The sequence below is a fragment of the Callorhinus ursinus genome, unplaced genomic scaffold (assembly GCF_003265705.2).
Source record: "Callorhinus ursinus isolate GAN/ISIS: 27379988/994484 unplaced genomic scaffold, GSC_fseal_2.0 scaffold18, whole genome shotgun sequence".
NCBI lineage: Eukaryota > Metazoa > Chordata > Mammalia > Carnivora > Otariidae > Callorhinus > Callorhinus ursinus.
Genome location: NW_027397080.1, coordinates 21,815,978 through 21,838,915, shown reverse-complemented (window position 1 = coordinate 21,838,915; position 22,938 = coordinate 21,815,978). Strand labels below are relative to the sequence as shown.

General features: G+C 39.6%; 1 protein-coding gene across 15 annotated transcripts in view; it reads right to left on the bottom strand.

The window, feature by feature from the left end:
* Positions 1 to 22,938, bottom strand: part of EIF4G3 (eukaryotic translation initiation factor 4 gamma 3) — a 335,019-nt gene that overhangs the window by 16,194 nt on the left and 295,887 nt on the right. For 14 of the 15 annotated variants that reach the window (XM_073903228.1, XM_073903230.1, XM_025856155.2 and 11 more), the window contains 8 exons: positions 22,148 to 22,241; positions 20,351 to 20,468; positions 17,864 to 18,084; positions 16,044 to 16,165; positions 10,471 to 10,643; positions 5,816 to 5,941; positions 4,224 to 4,305; positions 2,258 to 2,356 (listed from right to left, as the gene is read on the bottom strand). In XM_073903228.1, the coding sequence (XP_073759329.1) occupies positions 2,258 to 2,356; positions 4,224 to 4,305; positions 5,816 to 5,941; positions 10,471 to 10,643; positions 16,044 to 16,165; positions 17,864 to 18,084; positions 20,351 to 20,468; positions 22,148 to 22,241 (1,035 nt within the window). The remainder of the gene's footprint in view (positions 1 to 2,257; positions 2,357 to 4,223; positions 4,306 to 5,815; positions 5,942 to 10,470; positions 10,644 to 16,043; positions 16,166 to 17,863; positions 18,085 to 20,350; positions 20,469 to 22,147; positions 22,242 to 22,938) is intronic. The other variant, XM_073903229.1, reaches the window with a different exon arrangement.

Here is a 22,938-nt window from a genome sequence, read left to right as displayed (position 1 = left end):
AGTGCTAACAATGTCACTCTTGAATTGCATCCCATAGATTTTGATATGTTGTGTTTTTTCATTTTCAATCAAGTATTTCTTACTATCTTTAATGATTTCTTCTTCAAATCACGGGTTATTTAGAAGTGTGTTGTTAAGTCTCCAAATATGTGCTACCCACATTCTTAAAGGTTAGTTTATTGGAGAGACAATTCTAGATTAACATACTCGCTCAGCATTTTGAGATTATTCCACCATCTTCTGGCTCTCACTGTTGCTACAGCAAATTCTACTGTTTCTTTGTAGGTAACGTACTTCTTTCTAGCTGCTTTAAAAATCTTTTGTCTTTTTTTTTAAGATTTTATTTATTTGTTTGACAGAAGAGATACACAGAAGAGCACAAGCAGAGGGAATGGCAGAGGGAAGAGGGAGAAGCTGGCTCTGCACTGAGCAGGGAGCCCGATGTGGGACTCGATCCCAGCACCATGGGATCATGACCTGAGCCGAACGCAGACACTTAACCATCTGAGCCACCCAGGTGCCCTCTTTGTCTTTGATATTATGCAGTTTCACTGCAATGTAATTATCCTCTGTAGTATTCATGTGCTTTCTATATATATTCTTATTTTTATCAGTTCAGGAAAAGTCTTAGTCATGGTCTCTTCAAATATTGCCTCTTCTCCATTCACTCTGTTTTTCCTCCTGGGACTCCGACTAGTCGTATGTTAGACTTTCTCATTCTACCCTTTAAATCTCATAGCATCTCTTAGAAATCTACCATAGTTTGTTTTTTTTTCCAAATCTTCACAGTCATTTTGACTAGTCTTTTTTTTCTTTAAATTTTTATTGTTATGTTAATCACCATACATCATTAGTTTTTGATGTAGCATGTCATGATTCATTGTGTATAACACCCAGTGCTCCATGCAGAACGTGCCCTCTTTAATACCCATCACCAGGCTAACCCATCCCCCTACCCCCTCTCCCCTCTAGAACCCTCAGTTTGTTTTTCAGAGTCCATCGTCTCTCATGGTTCGTCTCCCCCTCTGATTTCCCCCCCTTCATTCTTCCCCTCCTGCTTTTTTTTTTTTCTTAACATATATTGCATTATTTGTTTCAGAGGTACAGATCTGTGATTCAACAGTCTTGCACAATTCACAGCACTCACCATAGCACATACCCTCCCCAATGTCTATCACCCAGCCACCCCATCCCTCCCACAAGATTTTATTGATTTATTTGACAGAGAGAGAGAGCACAAGCAGGAGGAGTGGCAGAGGGAGAGGGAGAAGCAGGCTCCCCACTGAGTAGGGAGCCCAATGCAAGACTTGATCCCAGGACTCTGGGATCATGACCTGAGCTGAAAGCAGAAACTTAACGGACTTAGTCACCCAGGAGACCCTTACAGGATCATTTTTTTTTAAAAAACATTTTATTTATTTATTTGACAGAGAGAGACACAGCGAGAGAGGGAACACAAGCAGGGGAAGTGGGAGAGGGAGAAGCAGGCTTCCCACATAGCAGGAAGCCTGATGCGGGGCTCGATCCCAGGACCCTGGGATCATGACCTGAGCTGAAGGCAGACGCTTAATGACTGAGCCATCCAGGCGCCCCTACAGGATCATTTTGAGAGTGAGTTGTTTCCTTTCTCTGTCACTCTTCCTCATCTAATATTTTTATGGTTGCCTCTATCTGATCCCCTACAATTCCTTATTGAGAACCATATTATATTGACCACGGGGTCTTCTGCTTGTTGTGGATTTCTGGATCCAGTTACCAAGCAGACAGCCTAGCTAAGGTTTTGGCTCTACGACTGTGTCTGTTTCCTTGCATTTATCTTTCTATGGAGTTCCTACATGGTTTCATGCAGTAAGCCTGTCCTCCAATTTTCTGCCCTATAAGGGGCATACTAGTCCTCATTACCTCACAGAAATAATTTCTGCCCGTCTCTACTGGTTTTTAGAACCAGAGCTCAGAAGACTTATAGCTTTAGTCCTATTACCCATGCTTTATTTATCAACTTCCTTTGTGGTTCATGGAGATATGTAGCTTGTTTTCTGTGTGTGGCTAAATCCTTTATATTTTATTTTTATCTATCATCTAATAAGTGAATAGCTGGAGTGGCCCTAAAGCACGGACTTAAAATGACATCTTGACCATGATTCTTATTTTGGTCTACTTTTAATGACTGAACTACTAATGAAATTACCTTCATTTATTCTAGGAAACAGATGAACAACTATTAAACAGGAAGAGTATAAGCCTTGTTCTTACTTACCTGCTCCAAAAGAAAATTATGTACATCTTCCCCTTCTGGTAAAAAGTCCTTCCAGGTGAGGTCAGCCTCCCTCCATAAGGCTCCCACTTTCTTATGGCTCTAAAACAGAGATAAGTCCAGTCCATTTACTTTTACATTGTGGTAAGAAGGAGGAGGAGGAGGAGGGGGAAGGGGGAGGAGAGGAGAAGGCTTGCTTGAAGTTAAGAGTATAGAATTGTAAAGAATGAAAACTCAAAACTTTCCCTTGTTGATATGAAGTTAATTTCTCAGGACTCCTGGCTTTCACACCAAAATGTCTGAATGTATGCAAATGTAACAGTGAATGGCTGTGGTACAGCTGTTTAAGGTTTAATAACTCACTTTATCAGATGACTAATCTGGGGAACTATAAACGCATGTTTGGGATTTATGAATATAAGCACCTAAAAAAAGTTCAATTCACAGAGTTCATAAACTCAACAGTGTCTCTTGTCCTAGATAGTGTTATATACATCTGCTGTTAAAGCCATTCATCAAGCCTCACTGGAATCCCCCCCTCTTCATAGTAGATCACAATTATGCTAACATGAGAATGACTAAGGAGGCTGCTGCTCCTGAACCAGGAATGAGAAGTATTTCAAGGACAAGAGGAACAAGGTTGAGCCCAAGAAACAACAGAGAAGAGCTGTTGTCAGCCGGAAAACTGATGAGAAGGTACAAGTCTACTGCCTAAATAAAGTCACAGTGATAAAGGGAAATGTCAGCCTTTGAGCCGCGGCTACCAGCTATGAAACATGTACTGATTATTTCATAGAGTAACTTTCCCACGGCATAGCTGATAACTTACCAAAGTCAGGATTTAAACTCACGCTGACTCCAGAATTTATGCTCTATGAGAACTTGGTTAGGAGAAATGAGAATTTGCTTTCTGTTTCTACATATAAACGTTAATAAGAATTTAACTTTTTAATAAGGACTAAAGTGAAGTAGGTTAGGAAAGGAAGAAGGAATTCTGGACCTACAAATTAGGGTTTGATAAAAACTTTAGTGCCATCAAGCAAATAGTACTAGTAACAAATAATCAACTAGAACTAGAGACCAGGCTATTTAATACACCCGTCCATGAATAACTGGTACAGGATGTAATACAAAGGGATTTCTGTACATTCAGAGGGAGAAATGAAACAAAACATTTTTACTGATGCCTATAAAACAATGAAATCTATCATCCCAATACCTTTGGCTCTGGTTTGAATAAGTCAGAAATCACCCCAGAATTTTCATGTATGAGTTTTGTTTTGATGTTTCTCACCCCAGGTGTTGTTAACACCACTTGCCCAAACCTCTTAGACCTCTAATATAGCTCTGATACACTCTTTTGAAAGTCTTTGTTTAAACTTGTCTGTCTCCCTTTCTAGTTTATGAATTCTTTGAAGGCTTAGTTATCTTTGTAAACTGGGATCCTGGCATAGAGCTTTGCAGAGAAATGTGCAATATTTATTAAACTAAATTAAATTTAACTTTAAGACAGAAATTCACAATTCTGTAGAATCATTTTTAACACCTGTTATTAATCAGATTACCTAGCCTGAGAACCAAAATTAAGAAAAGTAATCATTTTAGGCATCTTACCTTTCTCTGAAAGCAAGGAGTTTTCACTGAAATCTATTAAAAAGTATAAATAATGTAGCCATTTTGTTTCAAGAAGACAAAATTACTAGCCACAAATGCAACATACTTTGAGATTCTTTAGAATTATACTAAATCCAGTTGAGATTATATCGTTCTTTCCCAAGTTACTACTAACAGAAGGAGAAATACACCTCTGTAAGACGCTGAAGCAGAGCTCTCACTCTTCTTTTCAAATAATAAAAGGCTACAGAAATACTTGCACAGTGATACCTAAGCTGTTCACAGATAACTCAAGATCAAAAATCACTGCTCTTCCTAATATGCTGTTGAGTCTGACACTCAGTTTAACACTCACCATTTGTTTGCATAGAAGGTGCAATATTTCAGAAAGCAAGACCCCAGCTCTTCCAACAGGAAGTAAAGGTTTGCTAAATTCTCTGTAAAAGACAGGAGTAGTGATTAAGTCCTCTGAACAAACTCCCTATTCTAGAGCAGCAGGCAAACAATGTGTGCCAAAAGAACAGATACTATGCAACCTAAATAATAATGGGCAAGAGAAAGCTCCAGGACATGCTCTAAGTAGTGTTCAGCAGAAGTAGTTCAGACTTTAGGTTCATGTTATGCTTCATGGAGAAGCTAGAAAGGGACCTTAGAATTCCTGGGTTTTGCCTTGTTTTTTAATTGCCTCAGTGACCGAAGCAATGCAATGATCAGTCTCAATCATCTGTTTACATAAATACTACTTCAAGCCTAAAGGAGAGAAGAACCTCAGTTAAGAGGGAGTTGCAAAGTTTAGTCATGAAGTATTTTTAAGAAAGGAAGCTGTTCTTTAGACTATGGATGAAGCAGAAAGGGAGCATTTTTTTTCATAGTCTAAAATCAGTATTTCCCACACTGTGTTCCATAGGATATGCAAAATTATTCCTCAAGAAAAGGACTCTACAATTAAGTGAGCAATGCTGAATTAAACAAGGCCAAAAATTCTTCTTTAATTTATATTTGATTTTTTAAAGTAAGCTCTATGCCCAATGTGGGGCTTGAGCTCATGACTGTGAGATGAAGAGTCACATATGCTACAGACTGAGACAGCCAGGCGCCCAAAGTTAGTTTTTGTTGTTTTGTTTTACTGCAGAATTCTCATATTCTTTAATATGCTGTGAACCTCAAACAAAAGGGACCCACAGTATGTGGAGTTTGACTATATGAACAATTTTGGGGGAAATACTAATGTAAAGAAGAGTTTAGGAAAAATTAGTCTGTACAATGTAGCAACAATTTCCAACTCCTGTCCGAATCTAGGAATGCCTAAGATGCAGTTCCTTTTATTATAACCAGAGCATGTACTATGCAGGTGTCAGTCTGATAAGCTATTATGTAGAAATAACTTCTCATAGCATTTGAGCAATGACAGACATAAAAGTCAGATTAACATTAAGTTTCCAGGAGCAATAACTTTCCAGTTAAGTGATTCTGGAGCCCTATCTACAAAAACTGCTAACCTCAATGGACCACAGGGTTATCATATCCCCATGACTTCTCCACTGTATATACAGTGTAATGTACCATTTTTATACTGAAATGTCTTGTTTTAAAATTGAGGTATAGTTGTATTAGTTTCAAGTGTACAACACAGTGATTTGACTGAAATGCTCACCATGATAAGTGCAGTTACCATCTGTCACCATACAAAGTTATTATAATATTATTGGCTATATTCCCTATGCTATACTTTTCATCCCCATGACTTATTTACTTTGTAACAGTTTGTACTTCTTAATCCCCTAAAATGAGAAGTTGTAAAGAGTCACAGGCTACATCCAAGAGCCTCCAAAGGGACCAAGGGAAGAGCACTATGCTAGAGTTAGCTGGTAACTTTGGCATCAGTTTAGCTTGCTACACACACACACACACACAAAAACAAAGACAAAAACAAAAAGTACAACTTACATGAGAAGTTCTCTCATGGAGATTCCGCCTTCTTTTAACATGGGGGTCACCAGTTCAGCAAGGTACAACCAAATGTGGGGAATATCAATAGCCATGTCATCTGCCAATTCCAATGTTTCTGAAAAACTGAAAAAGAACAAGAGAAAAATTCACACAAATGTAATTCAAAAGTTAAGATTAAATAAAGAGACCAAAAATCAGTCAACAAATATCTATTAAAGCACCTACTGTTAGATACTATGCTAGGCATAAAGTAACTGATAAATAAATAAATTCTTGTTCTCAAGAGCTTATTTTTAGGGTGAAAAGTCACAGCTATTCATTTAGAAGTATAAAAACATAATTCAAGATTTTGTTAGTCCCATATACAGCATATTAAAAGGGACAAAAACAAAAGTAAATTTGTAAATGAGACATACACATAGTTACAAGGCCATACATGTAATTGTAAAGAAAGGGATGAATGACTGTTGGGGCACAGGCAGGTGTATTTGTCTTCACAGCCTTCCAGATCTCTGCACACAGAAAATGTGTGCTTTTTCACTGTAGTTCAGTTTGTAACTAGAGTACGCCATTCTGTGTACCTACCATAGAGGTCTACACGCCATTGAAAATTCTCACTTAAAAAGAGATACCACTACAAGGCAGGGTTACCTTTCTGAAGGTGCCATTTCAAAACAGTTTGCAGCTCTGTGACATTACTTAACTCTGGGCTTCATGAATCCTTAATGCCAACTTTCTGGCCTCACAGCTCATAATGATTTGACATCTATTTGCTGTACAACAGATTAACTTGACTATTCTCTCATTATGTGCACACTTTAAGCTCAGTTAATGTGCCACTGATGGAACATAATCTGGCTGGACTCCACCATTTCTGGGCTAATCATCCTATAATGTCAATTCATGTTCTATGCTTAGTGGCATAGATTAAGCTATTTAATGAGCCCATGAGACAACTATAGCTGCCCAGGTCTCTCAGCAGATCTGTGGTTTTCATCTCATATTACAACTAGAAGATACCCATATTCTTGTCTTTGTTTTCTTTTTCTTGATTAGTCAGTTCATCATGAGACAGTCTGCAGAACACAATCATTGGTCAAATCCATACTGCTGAACATAGGGTTTCTTCTCTCTCTCTCTTTTTTAAGAAGTTATTTATTTGACAGAGAGAGACACAGTGAGAGAGGGAACACAAGCAAGGGGAGTGGGAGAGGGAGAAGCAGGCTTCCCGCTGAGCAGGGAGCCCGATGCGGGGTTCGATCCCAGGACCCTGGGATCATGACCTGAACTGAAGGCATACGCTTAATGACTGAGCCACCTAGGCACCCTACTTTTTTTTTTTTTTTAAGATTAATTTATTTGAGAGAGAGAGAGCTCGCGTGAGTGAGCTAGAGCACGAACAGGGGGAGGGGCAGAGGGAGAGGGGGAGAGAGAGAATCTCAAGCAGACTCAACACTGAGAGTGGAGCCCAATGCAGGGCCCAATCCCACGACCCTGAGATCATGACCTGAGCAGAAACCAAGAGTCAGATTCTTAACCAACTGAGCCACCTAGGCGCCGCATGGGGATTCTGTTTCGTACGCGGCAACAATTATGCTTGGAGTTGATAAACTATCTAGTAAACAATGTGACACATTGAGCCTATTTGAAACTTCTGTCTAGTATTAGAATTCAGTAGCAGTGCATGCTTTGAAGGGTTCTGTAGAAGAAATGGCAGATTAATAGTTGGCTGATAAGGGCCCAGTAAAAAGGGAGGCCTTCTACTTTCCACCATCTCTGGCTTGGGGAGCTGGGCAGAAATAGCTTTAACAACTGCTCAGAAGGGAAGCCTGGATGGCTCACTCAGTTAAGCATCTGCCTTCAGCTCAGGTCATGATCTGCGTCCGGCTCCCTGCTCAGTGGAGAGTCTGCTTCTTCTCTCTCTGCCCCTCACCCCACTGGAGTCTGCTTCTCCCTCTGCTCCTTACCCGCTTGTGCTCTCTCTCAAATAAATAAAATCTTTAAAAAACAAAACAAAACAAAAAAACAACTGCTTAGAAATTAGCATCTAAAGGGTAGCAGCATCCTAGGAAGCTGACCTTCGATGTTTGCCCACAATGCTATGTAAAGACAAAGGTCTTTGGATATTGGGACTGAAGAGACAAAAGACTCAGGGTATTTCCATGGCTCAAATGAAATGGCCTCTGGACAGTATGAACTATTTATAATTTGGGCTTTAGAAGTAAATGGGAAACTCTGATCTTTTTGCAAGAAAGCTCTTGGTGGGTAATGACAAGTGGCTATCACTTTGTGTCCATCTTAGAAAAAACTGCTGGGCCTCTCTATTTAGGAAGGAACAGGGGTCTTCATAGGGATCTTGGCCTAAGGATGACCTGGTTAGGTCTAACAAAGTATCAAAAGCGAGGTCTGGAGTCACTGTATTATCTCTAGCTGCAAAAGGAAGTAGGGATAGAGGAAGATGAAGTAGCTACTGAGACACAGAAATGTTAATCTCATTTGCAGTATAAATAAAAGGTGGTGGTTGTATTGCCAGCAGCAGCAACAGCACCACCACCAATGAAAGTGTAGACAGGATGTCTGGGTATGATATTTTTTCCTCAAGGAATCCCCCAAGGGGAAATACCAACATCTGAGATAGTCTAGAAATCAAGCTAGCACCTCACAAGTTCAATGAAGCAATGAAGCTAGACCCCACTTCCTGGGGTCTTTCTAGATACAAATAAACTTAAGAGTATAGTTTGAAGAAAGAGAGAAAGGGTAAACAGTAATCCAGCATTCTCATTTACAAAATTTTCTGGTGAATACATCATAATAGATGAGAAAGAAGCAAATATTTATAAATTAATATAATCGTGACCTCAGCTATAGTGTGCAGGGCTTGACATTGCAATTTCAAGTTGGTAGGCACAGAAAATTTGTGAGGGCTCATATACCCTCACTTGCTCTATTTACACTGGCTGGTTATTGGAGTGAACTGCTTTCTCTTTTTGAAACTGGGAAACCATCTAAGTCTTAAAGGCCAACAGTACTAGCAACTTTAGCCACAGTTTCTTACTAAGGTAACTACTTATTAAGGTAGATGGCCTTAATCTAGTCATTCAATGAATTCATAGCAAACTACCTTATTGCTGAAAGACAGCTTATTAATCATCCTAGGGGCGAGTATATATTTTCTAAGACCTTGAAGACACTGTCATCATTCCTCACAAAATCAAATGAGTAATAATTCCTAAATACATTCAACTTTGGCATTTAATGGTTACCTTATTCTAAGGGTTGACCATATCTGAAAGACATACAGTGGCATTTCATCACATGTGCATTTAATTTAAAAGAATGTACTATGAGCTTGGCCAAAATGATTTATAAAGAGAAAAATAAATAATGCAGAATTCTTACTGCCATTCTACCCAATGAACATATACGTTGAGGATGAAATGTGAGATGTGAATCTGATATTCAGCCTTCAGGAGGTCTTAGTTCCTGACTGATTAGAGAATGGGCACCTGGCAATGGTGCGTGTGTTTCTATGTTTACATTTGCACAACATGGCTCCTAAAACGAAATTTTTGCCTTAAACATTGATTTCAGAACCTAAGCCTGGGTAAGATTCTGGGCTGTACCGCAAAGAATCCAATCCATGCACATGTGATGATCACAAACATATCAGAACCTGATCTGATGAGTATACAACACTAGTGACAGCCAGACTTCATCAAAGCAGCCATCAACAAGAATCATAATGAAACTAATCTGGAACAGATTAAATCATTAACAATTTGGAGTTAACCCCCTCTAGGAGGCTAGAGTGGACAGACAAACATTCATTGGCCAAAATAACCAGTTTATTTTAAGATTTTTTTTTTAAAGATTTTATTTATTTATTTGACAGAGACACAGCGAGAGAGGGAACACAAGCAGAGGGAGAGGGAGAGGGAGAAGGAGGCTTCTCGCTGAGCAGGGAGCCCGATGCGGGGTTCGATCCCAGGACCCTGAGATCATGACCTGAGCTGAAGGCAGACGCTTAACGACTGACTGGGCCACCCAGGCGCCCCTATTTTAAGATTTTTATTTATTTATTTGATAGAGAGAGACACAGCGAGAGAGGGAACACAAGCAGGGGGAGTGGGAGAGAGAGAAGCAGGCTTCCCACGGAGTGGGGAGCCCTACGTGGGGTTCGATCCCAGGACCCTGAGATCACGACATGAGCCGAAGGCAGATGCCTAACGACTGAGCCACCCAGGCGCCCATAACCACAGTTTATTGAAAGGATAAGGCTTTTAGGTTTAAGTCGATTATCCAGAATTTTCCTCACACAAAAAGAGCTTTTTCCTCAAAGAACATGCAGGGTTTCCATGTAAATGGGCTGGTGAGGGCCTGAATTTCCCCGAGGTTAAGGGGTCTCTGCTACCTTACTTACACCGTAGTACAGGTCTAACAAAATTTAGGAAACCAGGAGATAACCTTTATGCCCTAGCGCAATCCACACCAAATGCCATAATATCCACCAACATACTACCAAAATATTATACATCAACACATTATACTGGACATAATTTTACTCTATGAAAATACTTAAAAATTTATGTACTTTTAAAATTAACCACTACTCAAGAGCCTAGAAACTGAATACCACTCTTGAGGATACTGACCCTTTGAAAATGTCCTGTTTGCTGAGTTTTTCTGATTGCACCAGCTGATAGAGTAATTGGCCCATGTGATCCCTGGTGATCTGGCTCCTTTCCAGGGTGGACTCCACTCCCATTCTCACAAACACATGTAGCAGGCCCTGGGCATTCAGCTCTTCCACACACTGCATGGCTTCCTGTTCAAACAGCAAATAAAAGCTTACTCTAAAACCTGGATCCCATTACCAGAGTGTTAAAGTAAGTGTTTAAAATCTTATAGTTATGACAAAGTGAGTAGAAAGCTCCACAAACAAGATAGTTTTCAAGTATTTTTTTTAAACATTAATATAGCTCGGTAAATTGCAGGCTGATATGGGCAATATTAGTCATATTTAAAAACAAAAGAATAGAGGATCTTTACAAGGTTAATGTATTTAGGTTAACAATTTCACTACAGATTACTCAAAGAACCAGAGTCAAAAATGTATTTTTCTAAAAATGTTTACCTGTGTTACACTCATTTAAAAAACTGAAAATGGCATATTATGAAACAGATTCAATAGCATGGGTCAAACGATCCACTATGGCAACTGAGATAATTCTGTTTGGGTATGTTAATATTTGCAAAATCTTCAGTGAAGGTCTTCCTTCCCAGGAATTAAGGTTAGCTTAAGTACTAAAACCTTTTAGGAAGTTCTTGGGGTGTGGGGCTTGTGAAATGGTCCTTACCACAGGGTGATCTGGCTAGGTTCGTGTCTTTGAAGCCGGGAAGCCAGGGTTGCTGAATCACCAATACAGCAGTGTGCACCTCCCTGCCCTCAGCTACTCAATTCTGTCTGAATCCAAAATCCTTTGGTTGAACCTCTGAAGAGAGTAGCTCTTCTGAGGGTGAAGATACGTGTGAGAAAGGCAGCCTCCTGACTGAGGAAGGGAGGAAGGCACATCTAGGTTTCTCACCACTGCTTTATTTTCCCCCTGCTATTTTATTTCATACCTCCCCCACATCCACTTTTTATCTAAAACACGTTCAAACTACAGAGAAATTGAAGAGTACAATATAGCTTCACTTCAATTGTGATTCAATTGTTAGTTCTCTTTACATATATGTAAAGATTTTAATATCCATATAATGTCAATAAAAATACTGTCTGATAGGGGGGCCTGGGTGGCTCAGTTGGTTAAGCATCAGACTTGTGATTTCAGCCCAGGTCAGGATCTCATGGGTCGACAGAAATGGAGCCCTGCATCCGGCTCCACACTCAGCAGGGAGTCTTCTTGAGATTCTCTCCCTCTGCCCCTACCCCCACTCAGGTTTGCTTGCTTTAAAATAAATAAATCTTAGGGTGCCTGGGTGGCTCAGATGGTTAAGCATCTGCCTTTGGCTCAGGTCATGATCCCAGGGTCCTGGGATCGAGTCCCGCGTCGGGCTCCCTGCTCAGCGGGGAGCCTGCTTCTCCCTCTGCTTCTCTCTCTCTCTCATGAATAAATAAAATCTTTAAAATAAATAAATAAATAAATAAAATAAATCTTAAAAAAAAAATGCTATCTGGGGGCACCTGGGTGGCTCAGTTGTTAAGCATCTGCCTTCGGCTCAGGTCATGATCCCAGGGTCCTGGGATCAAGCCCTGCATCGGGCTCCCTGCTCCGCGGGAAGCCTGCTTCTCCCTCTCCCACTCCCCCTGCTTGTGTTCCCTCTCTCGCTGTGTCTCTCGCTGTCAAAAAAATAAAATCTTTAGAAATAAAAATTAAAAAAATAAAATAAATGCTATCTGATACATATATAGTATATATTCACAATTTCCACAATTGTCCCCAAATGTCTAATATAGCTTTTTGTTGTTCTAGGATACAACGAAAACCCCAACATCACATGTCAGGGTGCACGATGTCTCTTTAGACTACTTTAATCTAGATCAGTCCTTTCTTTCCCTTTTATCTTTTTATGACATTGGTATTTTTGGAAACATTCGGCTCAGGTGTCACATAAAACTGTCTTAAATACACTTTTAACCAATCAATCCTTCGTTTTTCAGCCCCATCTGCACCTTATGCACATTCATAGCCTATTGAATAAATGACCACCCATCCTTCTAATTTCTAACTTCTAGAATGTTGCTGCTGTCTATTCCCTATGTTCTTTACCCTTGTGAGTTCCTCATTTTAAAGTCCATCATCATTATAATGCTTTTTCAGAAGAGCATGGAAATGAATACACATATCTTTAATATTTAACCTGAACTGATTAAATGTCTTCATTTTTTAAAAAAGATTTTATTTTTAAGTAATTTCTACAGCCAACATGAGGCTCGAACTCATGACCCGAGATCAAGAGTCTCATGCTCTCCCAACTGAGCCAGCCAGGTGCTCCATGAAGTGATTAAGTGTCTTCCAGTGGGAATTTACTCACTGGATCTGCATACAGGGTCAACTAACTAGATCATTGTACTTTTTAAAAAAAGATTTCATTTTTAAGTCATCTCTACACCCAACGTGGGGCTCGAACTTACAACCCCGAGATCAAGGGTCACATTGCTCTACTGATTGAGCCAGCTGGGCGTCCCTTTATCATGGTACTTTTAATGTCTCAGCAATTTATAATCTTGCCCTTTCCCTCATTTTCTCATGGGTTGATTCTTATTTCTTTCAGTACTCAGCTGAAAGGACACCTCCTATGGTCTCTGTGACTGTCCAATCACTGGCTATCATATCACCTAGTTTTACTTCCCTGCACTGAAACATTATTTTTCTTTTTGTATTTGTTGTTTATTTATTAGCTATCTTTAGGGCAGCTATCTCCCATTAGATGGTAAGTTCCACAAATAACCCACAGAAGTAGACTATGTTGTTCACTATATATACAACAGAATATCCAGGCAGTCTTCCCAAAATGTGGCTGGCACATTTTAGGTACTCAATGACTATATATCACAGAGGCTAAAAACACAGGGTGCAGAGTCAGACAAATGTAGGTTTGAATCCTGGCTCTGCTACTTACTACTATGTGAGTTTAGGAGTGTAACAATTTTTCAGTCTTAACTTCTTGTCATAGAGTTACTGTGAGGAATGTATATAAGAAAAGGACTGGGCACACTGCCAAACACAAAACAAAGGCTCAATAAATAATAATTTGTATTATTTTTTTAAAAGATTTATTTATTTGAGAGAGAGACAGAATACTAGCTGGGGGAGGGGCAGAGGGAAGAGGAGAGAGAATCCTCAAGCAGACTCCCCGCTAAAATCAATCTCAGAACCATGAGATCATGACCTGAGCCAAAATCAAGAGCTGGATGCTTAACCAACTGAGCCACCCAGGCACCCCAATTTTTTAATAATAATAGCACCTACTGAGATGCTAGAAAAACCTCTTTCTTAGGATGTGCTCTGTAAGCCTTTAGCACAATATACTAATACGCTAAAGGTAATAAGATACAATCTATGCTCTGAAACTACAAGCTTAATTTTATTATTTTTTAAAAAGTATTTTATTTTTAAGTAATCTTTACACCTAATGTGGGCCTCAAACCTACAACAACCTTGAGAGCAAGAATTGCACGCTCTCCTGACTGAGCCAGCCAGGTGCCCCATTTTTATTTTCTTAAGTAATCTCTATTCCCAATGTGGGGCTCAAACTCATGACCCTGAGACCACGAGTCACATGCTGTACTGACTGAGCCAGCCAGGCGCCCCTAGAAAGCTAATTTTATTTTTTATTTTTATTTATTTATTTTTTTAAGGATTTTATTTATTTATTAGAGAAAGAGAGCACAAGCAGGCGGAGCAGCAGGCAGAGGGAGAGGGAGAAGCAGGCTAAGCAGGGAGCCTGATGCGGAACTCGATTCCAGGACCCTGGGATCATGACCCGAGGGGAAGGCAGATGTTTAACTGACTGAGCCACCCAGGCTCCCCTAGAAAACTAATTTTAAATCCTGAGTAGGCTACTTATCATCAGCATGGCCCAGAGCAAGTTATTTTACATCTTTGCCTCTCAGTTTCCTTATGTATAAAAATGGCTATTATAATAATATTATTATTATTAGGGAGGATGATCAGGAGGATGATCCTCCTGAGGATTAAATGAACTAATACATACAAAATATGTAAAACAGCACACCTAGCACATAGTAAGCCCTCACTATGTCTGACAATATTTCCTGGTTCTTATCATCACTGCACAGCAGAGCTGCCTTGTACATTGTACAATGAAATTCCTGAGTCCTCGGGCGCCTGGGTGGCTCAGCTGGTTAAGCATCTGCCTTCGGCTCAGGTCATGATCCCGGGGTCCTGGGACCAAACCCCACATCAGGCTCTCTGCTCAGTGGGAAGCCTGCTTCTTCCTCTCCCTGCCGCTCCCCCTGCATGTGCTTTCTTTCTCTCCCTCTCTCTGTCAGATAAATAGAATCTTAAAAAAAAAAGAAAGAAAGAAAGAAAGAAAAAAGTTCCTGAGTCCTAACTGATTCTGTTTCTTCCATCCTGCAGGCCAGGCCTAGGGCTGATTTTTCAGAGAACCCTCCTGTTGCACTTAGGTGTTACTAATGTCTTTTTTTCCCTATGTCTCCAGTTCATCATAGGGTCATACTTTTCTCCTTTCGAAGTATTTGTTGCTCACTGACAGAGTATATCCTCTCCAACTATCTGGCTCATCATCAAAATTTCTTAGTACTTCTTCTCAATTTTGGACAATTTCAGAGGCTTGAGGGTTTTGGAAGGCTGGGCTATAGTTAATTAAGGTGACTGTTAAGTAGAGAAAGCAAATAATGACTACATGGTTGAGAGAACAAGTAAGCTTGAAAGAATTTTTAATATAATGCCAAAGCAAAAATAGTTAATATATCTAACAAATAATTTAACAGATAAGCCTTTGCTGACTCCAGATCCCTAAACTAGGTACTATTATATAATCTTCCTAAGACCCATAGGTCTACTGGCATTTATTATAACTACAATTTAAATACTTAATCTGTGGAGTTAAGTCTTTATGATGTCTCTGCCACAAGACTTATAGGGCTCATGAAGTCAGGCATTATGTCTATCTTATTCACTACCATCTTAAAACGAAGATCAAAGAGAAGGCTAGGGCTCAAGAATGGCAGATTCAAAGCTGGGTCTTGAATGTTTCACTTAAGCTGTCTGACCCTGACACAGTGCTTACTACTTGGTGCCTCAGTTTTCTACTTGGGAAATAAATATAAAGTAACATCAGCCATACTTCAAAGTTAATAACAAGAATGATGATAAAATGATTGTAAAGATCATGAGAGGCAATATATAGGGAGACAGGAATTCCTAATAATGGTGATGTGTTGTTTTTTGTTCATGAGTATCAAAGTCAATGTGGTTATCCCACAGTGGGGATGTACTGGTGGCCATTCTCCCTTCCTGCCATGTGATGCAGGAAGGATGGATGATAATGGAACTCCATTATCAATTTAAAAGAGAATAGTTGGCAAGAGTGCATCAGAGTTGTGCAAATTGAACTGTGTGCGACTTGGATTACTCAAAGTCTTAGTGACAAGTGACTTAGACCAGAGCCAAGTTACTGCATCTGTTACAGGGCTTTCTGTGTTGTTGCCTTTTTTTTTTTTTTTAATTTCGTTTACCTTAAAATCATTAATGTGTAGAAATTCATCAATGATAGATTTGGACTTCTTCTCCATCTCCAATTCTGACAATGCTGGCTTGTCAGGAGCTGATGTTGCTGGAATTTCTGGTTTCACTACTACTGAGGTTAAAAAAAGTGAAAGTAAAAATGACAAAAATTATCCTTAAAATGGTGGGATTATGGTTGACAATATTTATGTGTTGTTACATTGATTTTTCCATAAAAGCATTAGATACAAATTTGACAAGGCAAGAAATCTAAAAGCAGAAAAGAGAAATATTTACTGTAGCACAGATATACACACCAAGTAACTTCATATTCTACAATTAAAAGAATATAGGGATATAGTAAACTTTTATACTTAAAGCCTTTTTGTTCCTTTCTGCATTTTGATTCTTCTCCACTGCTTCAATGATGAGCACATGAAGCTTGCATGATCACGCACAGAGCTCTAACCACACTGGCCTTTGGCAGTTGCTTGAACATGCCATGGTTCTACCTATTTATTATTACTTTGCTCATGGTGCTCCTCCTGGATGGAATGCTCTTTCTCTCTGCTCCATACCCATCCCTCCCTATAAACCTATTTAATTCCTACTGGTCCATCAGACCTGAAGGAAACCTTCCCTGACATCCCTCTGTGTCAATTCTAGATAGTTCTTTGTTAAGTACTCTTTTAGAGCTCCGCTCCTCTCCTCCATAGCATTCTTCTCTGTTTGTACTTGTATATGACTGAAGGCTGAGAGGGAGATCCTGTGCCCACAATTCACTAGGTGGTCAGTGTGCATGTAGTGAATAAACAAATGACCCAGACAGTAAACATAAACATGCAGAGAGCAGCTGTGCTATATTATTTACTGCACACATGATATTTTCATGCCCTATCTTGTTATGTTCCCCAAATACCTACCATAGGTAAGAAAGCCACATGTCCCAAAGCTAAAAGATCTGAAGTCTAGAGTTGGGAGAAGACATTTCAATTTGTCTTTGAATCCATTTAGATACTATAGTTAGGAAACATAATTTAAATACTGAAACAAATTTGGAAGCTATAAAAATGTTATATACAACCAGTATCACTTCAGAATTAAGATTTTAAGAATGCTGAAAATTACTTTTAATCTATTTTTAATTGTTGCCATCATCATCATGACATCTAGTACCTTTTCAAAAATCTGTATTTATCAGATAATGTTCTAAGTATTTACCTGTTTTAACTTCTCATTTAATCTTCACCATAATTCTATAAGGGAGGTACATTTACTATCCCCATATAACAGATGAGAAAATAGAAACACAGATAGGTTACATTCATGATAGTAATTTTTAGAGCATTATCGGAGTTAGTCCTCCTGTCATACGCATACTAAACATGTACAAAAACCAAAGAAGTTACCAAGATTAAGGTAGCAAAAGACGATCTGACATTTCCTCTTAGGCTTGCCTTGCAGTGGCTCAATAATGTGAGAATTTTCATACATTTGAGGGCTCTACAAAGCACACGCACTCTAATGCACAGTGAGTTGTTATTTTGAGAACTTGTAAGAAATTCAGATTGCTTAATATACTGCAAGCGGCCCTCGTCACCATCACACTTACTAGACAAAGGGAAAAATTTACAAATTGTTGAACAAAGGGATAACCTGGGAAATGAGAACAATGTTACAAAACTATGAAGATGCCCTTTATCTTTGAAGACACCAGTGTGTTATTATCACACACTGATTCTGAAATCTACACAGGCACAAAGTCTCCTCTGCATTTCTCATTCCATATTTAAGGCCCAAATCTCCTACCTATATGTATCAAGTCTCTCACCTGACTCCCGGGCCTTGTTTCGGTCAACCTCAGCACTGTTCCTTTCCACATCCATGCCTCCCGTAAGCTGTTTCACGGTCTCTAGCATCTCTCTGCGTTGCTCTTCTTGAGACTGATTGTCCAACAGGTCTTTGCTGCTGCCACCCCTCATGAAAGTATTGGGACGAGCTGCTGCAGATGGAAGGGGCTTATCATTCTTCTCTCTGCCCATGCTTCCACGACTTAAAAGACAAAATAAACTTTTCAGAAGAAAGACCACCCCATCCCCTATATATTCAAATTATAAAATAACACTTAGACTTTCTAAAAGGATGCAGAGTAATTTTTCACACATAACTTCAAAGGTGTGAGGCACCAATTATACTTCAAACTGTATTTATATAAACAAGTAAAATCAGTGCTTTCAAGAGAATGTTAAGCATGCATTTACTTTTCTCACAAATGTTAAAAGGGATACTACTTAAAATTTTAAAAAATGTCAATGGCAACTCTTTTAGTTTTTAAAATTTTTTACGAATAAAGAAGACAGTGATGAATGTATGAGCTAAAACAGTGAGAGAATACCAAAACATGGTATCACTATGTATCATATAGTGAAGTGTTCTGTTGGTTGGCTTACAGAGAATGAATGAAGACCTATAATTACCTGTAATTACAAATTACAGAATTTATTCAGAAACTTCAAATATAAGTAAAATATTTTGAGAACCAAGTAGAAGTTGGTTTTTAAAAAAGATTTATTTAGGGCGCCTGGGTGGCTCAGTTGGTTAAGCCACTGCCTTCGGCTCAGGTCATGATCCTGGAGTCCCAGGATCGCGTTCCGTATCGGGCTCCCTGCTCAGCAGGGAGTCTGCTTCTCCCTCTGACCCTTTTCCCTCTCGTGCTATCTCTCAAATAAAGAAAATCTTTAAAAAAAAAAAAAGATTTATTTATTTTTGAGAGAGAGCATCAGACTGAGTGCAGGGGGGAGGGGCAGGAGAGGGAGAGAGTCCCAGGCCGACTCTGTGCTGAGCCTAATGTGATCACATGACCCTGAGATCGCGACCTGAGCCGAAACTGAGAGTTGGATGCTTAACTGACTGCTTCACCCAGGCACCCCAGAAGTAGTTTTTGCATGGCCCAAGTCACACGTTTTATTTAAGAGAGAATCTTCCTATCTCCCTATTTACTCCCTATACTTCCTGTTTAGATAATTCTAATGAGCTGGGCAAATAGTTCCTTGGCCCATAGCAGATCAGGGGCAGCAAATTAAAAGGGAGAGAAGAGAAATGACTAGAGGCACAACAGTGATCTAACCTCTGAAAGAACATACACAAGTACCCAAAATGCAGAGCCATCAGGGGAAATTTATGGCAGAGCAAAGAGCCACAAATACTTCAATAGCACAAATGATGCTTTTTTAAAAAATTTTATTTATTTGACAGAAAGATACAGCAAGAGAGGGAACACAAGCAGGGGGAGTAGGAGAGGGAGAAGCAGACTCCCCGCTGAGCAGGGAGTCCAATGCAGGGCTCAATCCCAGGACCCTGGGATCATGACCCGAGCTGAAGGCAGATGCTTAACGACTGAGCCACCCAGGCACCCCACAAATGATACTTAATGGCAATCTGAGCCATCATTAAAAGTTGAATTATGCTAAGTATATTTTGTTGCAGAAGCCAAGGGAACAGTAACATAGTTTAGAAAGTCTACCTGGTCAAGCTGATTACAAAAATAAAAAAGAAAGTTTGAGAGCTTAAAGCAACTTTAGCACTAAAAGTGCTTAAGTCAAAAATTTTGAGGGGCGCCTGGCTGGCTCAGTTGGTAGACTGTGTGACTCTTGATCTTGGGGTCATAAGTTCGAGCCCCATGCTAGATGTAGAGATTACTTAAATAAATAAAATTTTAAAAATTGTTTTCTGTCATTATTCTACAGGTCTTTATTTATTCTCTGTAAGCTAACCAACAGAACACTTCACCATATCAGTCCTACGAAAATGAAAGTAGACAGTAGTAAAATACAGAGAACAGTGAGAAACAAAGGAGAGCCTCAAATATAACTTGAAAAACAGTGTGACAGAAAAACATATGGATAGGCTATCCATGCCCTTTAATTCATGTGCTTCGGAGTGTTAGGTTAATCTAGAGCAGACTGAGGCATTAGTTTAGCATGCCCTCCACCAGCCACCAGGGCTATTTGGGTGGGTCTGGTTTCTTAAGAAACAAGCTATTAGAAACTTGACAGGTAACCTGCTCTTCCTTTCCACCCCATCCCCAATCTACCACTCAATTATGTTCTTATCTTGGAAATTACAGAATGTGAAGATCAAAGGAGGAAAAGAAAAAGAAAATCAACCTTAGGGATAAAAGGTATCCATGCCATAAAGATGATTATCATGGTCTATGTGGGCATGCCTCTGTGTGTATGTGTGAAAGAGAGAGAGAGAGAGAGAGAGAGAATGATACAGAGAGAACAGACATTGACAAGTAGGTCAGTCGACTTCTTACCTGGTTAAAGTCCGTCGGGAATCAAACTCTAAAGGTGTAGATGATGTAGACCCCGAAGGTGCTGGAGGTTGCAAAGCAGAGAATCTGTTTAAACTGGAAGCACTTGACCGTAAGGCATCTATAGGTATTGAGGATTGAAGGGAAAAAAAAATACAAATTGCATGATAAAAATGTAGCTTTTTTTTTTTTTTAAGATTTTATTTATTTGAGAGAGAGCATGAGTGGTGGGGAGGAGCAGAGAGGGAGAGGGAATAGCAGACTCCCAGATGAGCAGGACCTCGGGATCATGACCTGAGCCAAAGGCAGACGCTTAACCGACTGAGCCACCCAGGCATCCCTCAAATCCAGCTTCTAATTCATCTGCCTCCCTTGGGAGAAAGGCGGTATTCCTAACAAGCCTAACAAGGGGATGTCAATCTCCTGGTCCAGAGACCATACTCAGAAGCATAATGTTAGAAGGGATTTGTCTGTCTGAGGGATGGGGTAACTGGGTGATGGGCATTAAGGAGGGCACTTGATATAATGAGCACTGGGTATTATGTGCAACTAATGAATCACTAAACTCTACCTCTGAAGCTAATAATACACTACATGTTAATTAAATAAAAATAAAAAAGAAGGAATTAGTTTGCAAAAAACCCCCAAAACTTAGAAATCTTTGTTCATTACCATTTGCTGCTTTAAAAACATAATAAATGTTCCTAGGTAGGGAAGGGGGTGGGAATGGTAGACAGGGAAGGAGAGAGCCAAGCAAAAATAAAACACAATACTGCACATACAAAAGCTAATATAAATCCTACGTATTTATATGTAAAATTTGCATGTGGGCTTAATTGAATAACAAATTTTTTTAAGGATTTGTTTTTTTAATTTACTTGTCAGTGAGAGAGAGTACAAGCAGGGGGAGCGGCAGGCAGAGGGAGAAGCAGGCTCCCTGCTCAGCTGATCTGGGACTTGATTCCAGGACCCTGGGATCATGACCTGAGCTGAAGGCAGACACTTAACTGACTGAGCCACCCAGGCATCCCAATAACACAATTTTTTAAAATTTAAAGAATCAAAGGTCATAATTACTTAATAGAAGGGAAATACGGAAAGGAGGTTAACACTGAAGTTTTTTACTTTCCTTTTGACTTCCTTAGCTTTAAAAAGATGTGTTTGTGATGATCTAAACATTTGAGTCCTAAGGTAAAATCTCTCAAAATCTGACTTTTTTTTTTTCTTAAAGATTTTATTTATTTGACAGAGAGAGACACAGCGAGAGAAGGAACACAAGCAGAGGGAGTGGGAGAAGGAGAAGCAGGCTTCCCATTGAGCAGGGAGCCTGATGTGGGAATCGATCCCAGGACCCTGGGACCATGACCTGAGCTGAAGGCAGACGTTTTATGACTGAGCCACCCAGGTGCCCCAAAATCTGACTTTTGATAAATATTTTGAAAAATATTTCACTCTAATTCTTTTACAACTCCCTTTTACAATTCTTTTTCTTAGCAAAATGAGTTTTCTTTTTCATTTGGGGGTACCAGTAATTTCTCTAATTATACTAAGTTTGTGAGTATCAATTTTAACAAAGGAACCTAAGAGATTAACGTCCTAAACAGCCTAACTGAACTAAAAAAACTGTAAATATTTAAAATACCTAAGGATCCATAGTGAGAGGGACACCAGTTAAGTCTGGGCATGCTTCATCTATAGATCTTTTCCTAAAAGGATTATTAAAGGATTGTGGGAATGTGCTATAAGATGAATACTGACAGACCACACCCAGGTTCCCGAGAAGGGACACTTCATACTTACCAGTCTCACTTGCCTTTGCTCCGCCACTGCTGCCCTTTCCCCAACTGCCCAGCTGTGCTTTAGGTACCAGCTGAATTTTCTCATCAATTGTGGGCTGTAACATAAGTGACCACAAACCAATTATAGGAAACATTCAAGAATGGTTTATCTTTTTCCATAAAGATTTATTTTAGAGAGAGACAGTGAGCATGCATGCGGGTGGCGGGGAGGGGCAGAGGGAGAAGGAAAGAGAGAATCTCAAGTAGACTCCCTGCTGAGCAGAGAGCCCAATGCTGGGCTCGATCTCATGACCCTGAAATCATGACCTGAGTTGAATTCAAGAGTCAGCTGCTCAACCAACTGAGCCACCTGGGTGCCCCTAGAATGGTTTATCTTCTTTTCCCCTTCAGTGCAGTGAAAACCAACTTTGGCCAAAAAAAAAAAAAAAAAAAAGTGTCCTTGGAATGCCAATTTAAGAAATATAAACAGGAGCTGTTCACATTCACATGGGATCCTGGTGGACCCTGAACTACTTTCCTGGAATCCAGCTTCCACAAAACAGTTTGGAACCACTGGTCTGGAGAATGCGTTCAGGTCCTCTAAGATGGTACACCATTTGACTAAATGTAAGCAGTTTCTAGTAATTCCTCCTGTCTAGTAATGCCCAGTGAATATATAAATTTTGTATACTACAAAATTAACTCATTAATTTCTTCACATTACTGTTAGAGAACAGGTCAGATGGCACAAAGATTTCATATTTCAGCAAAGCCTAATACATGCAGGATAAGGATGGAGAAGTGGAATGGCAG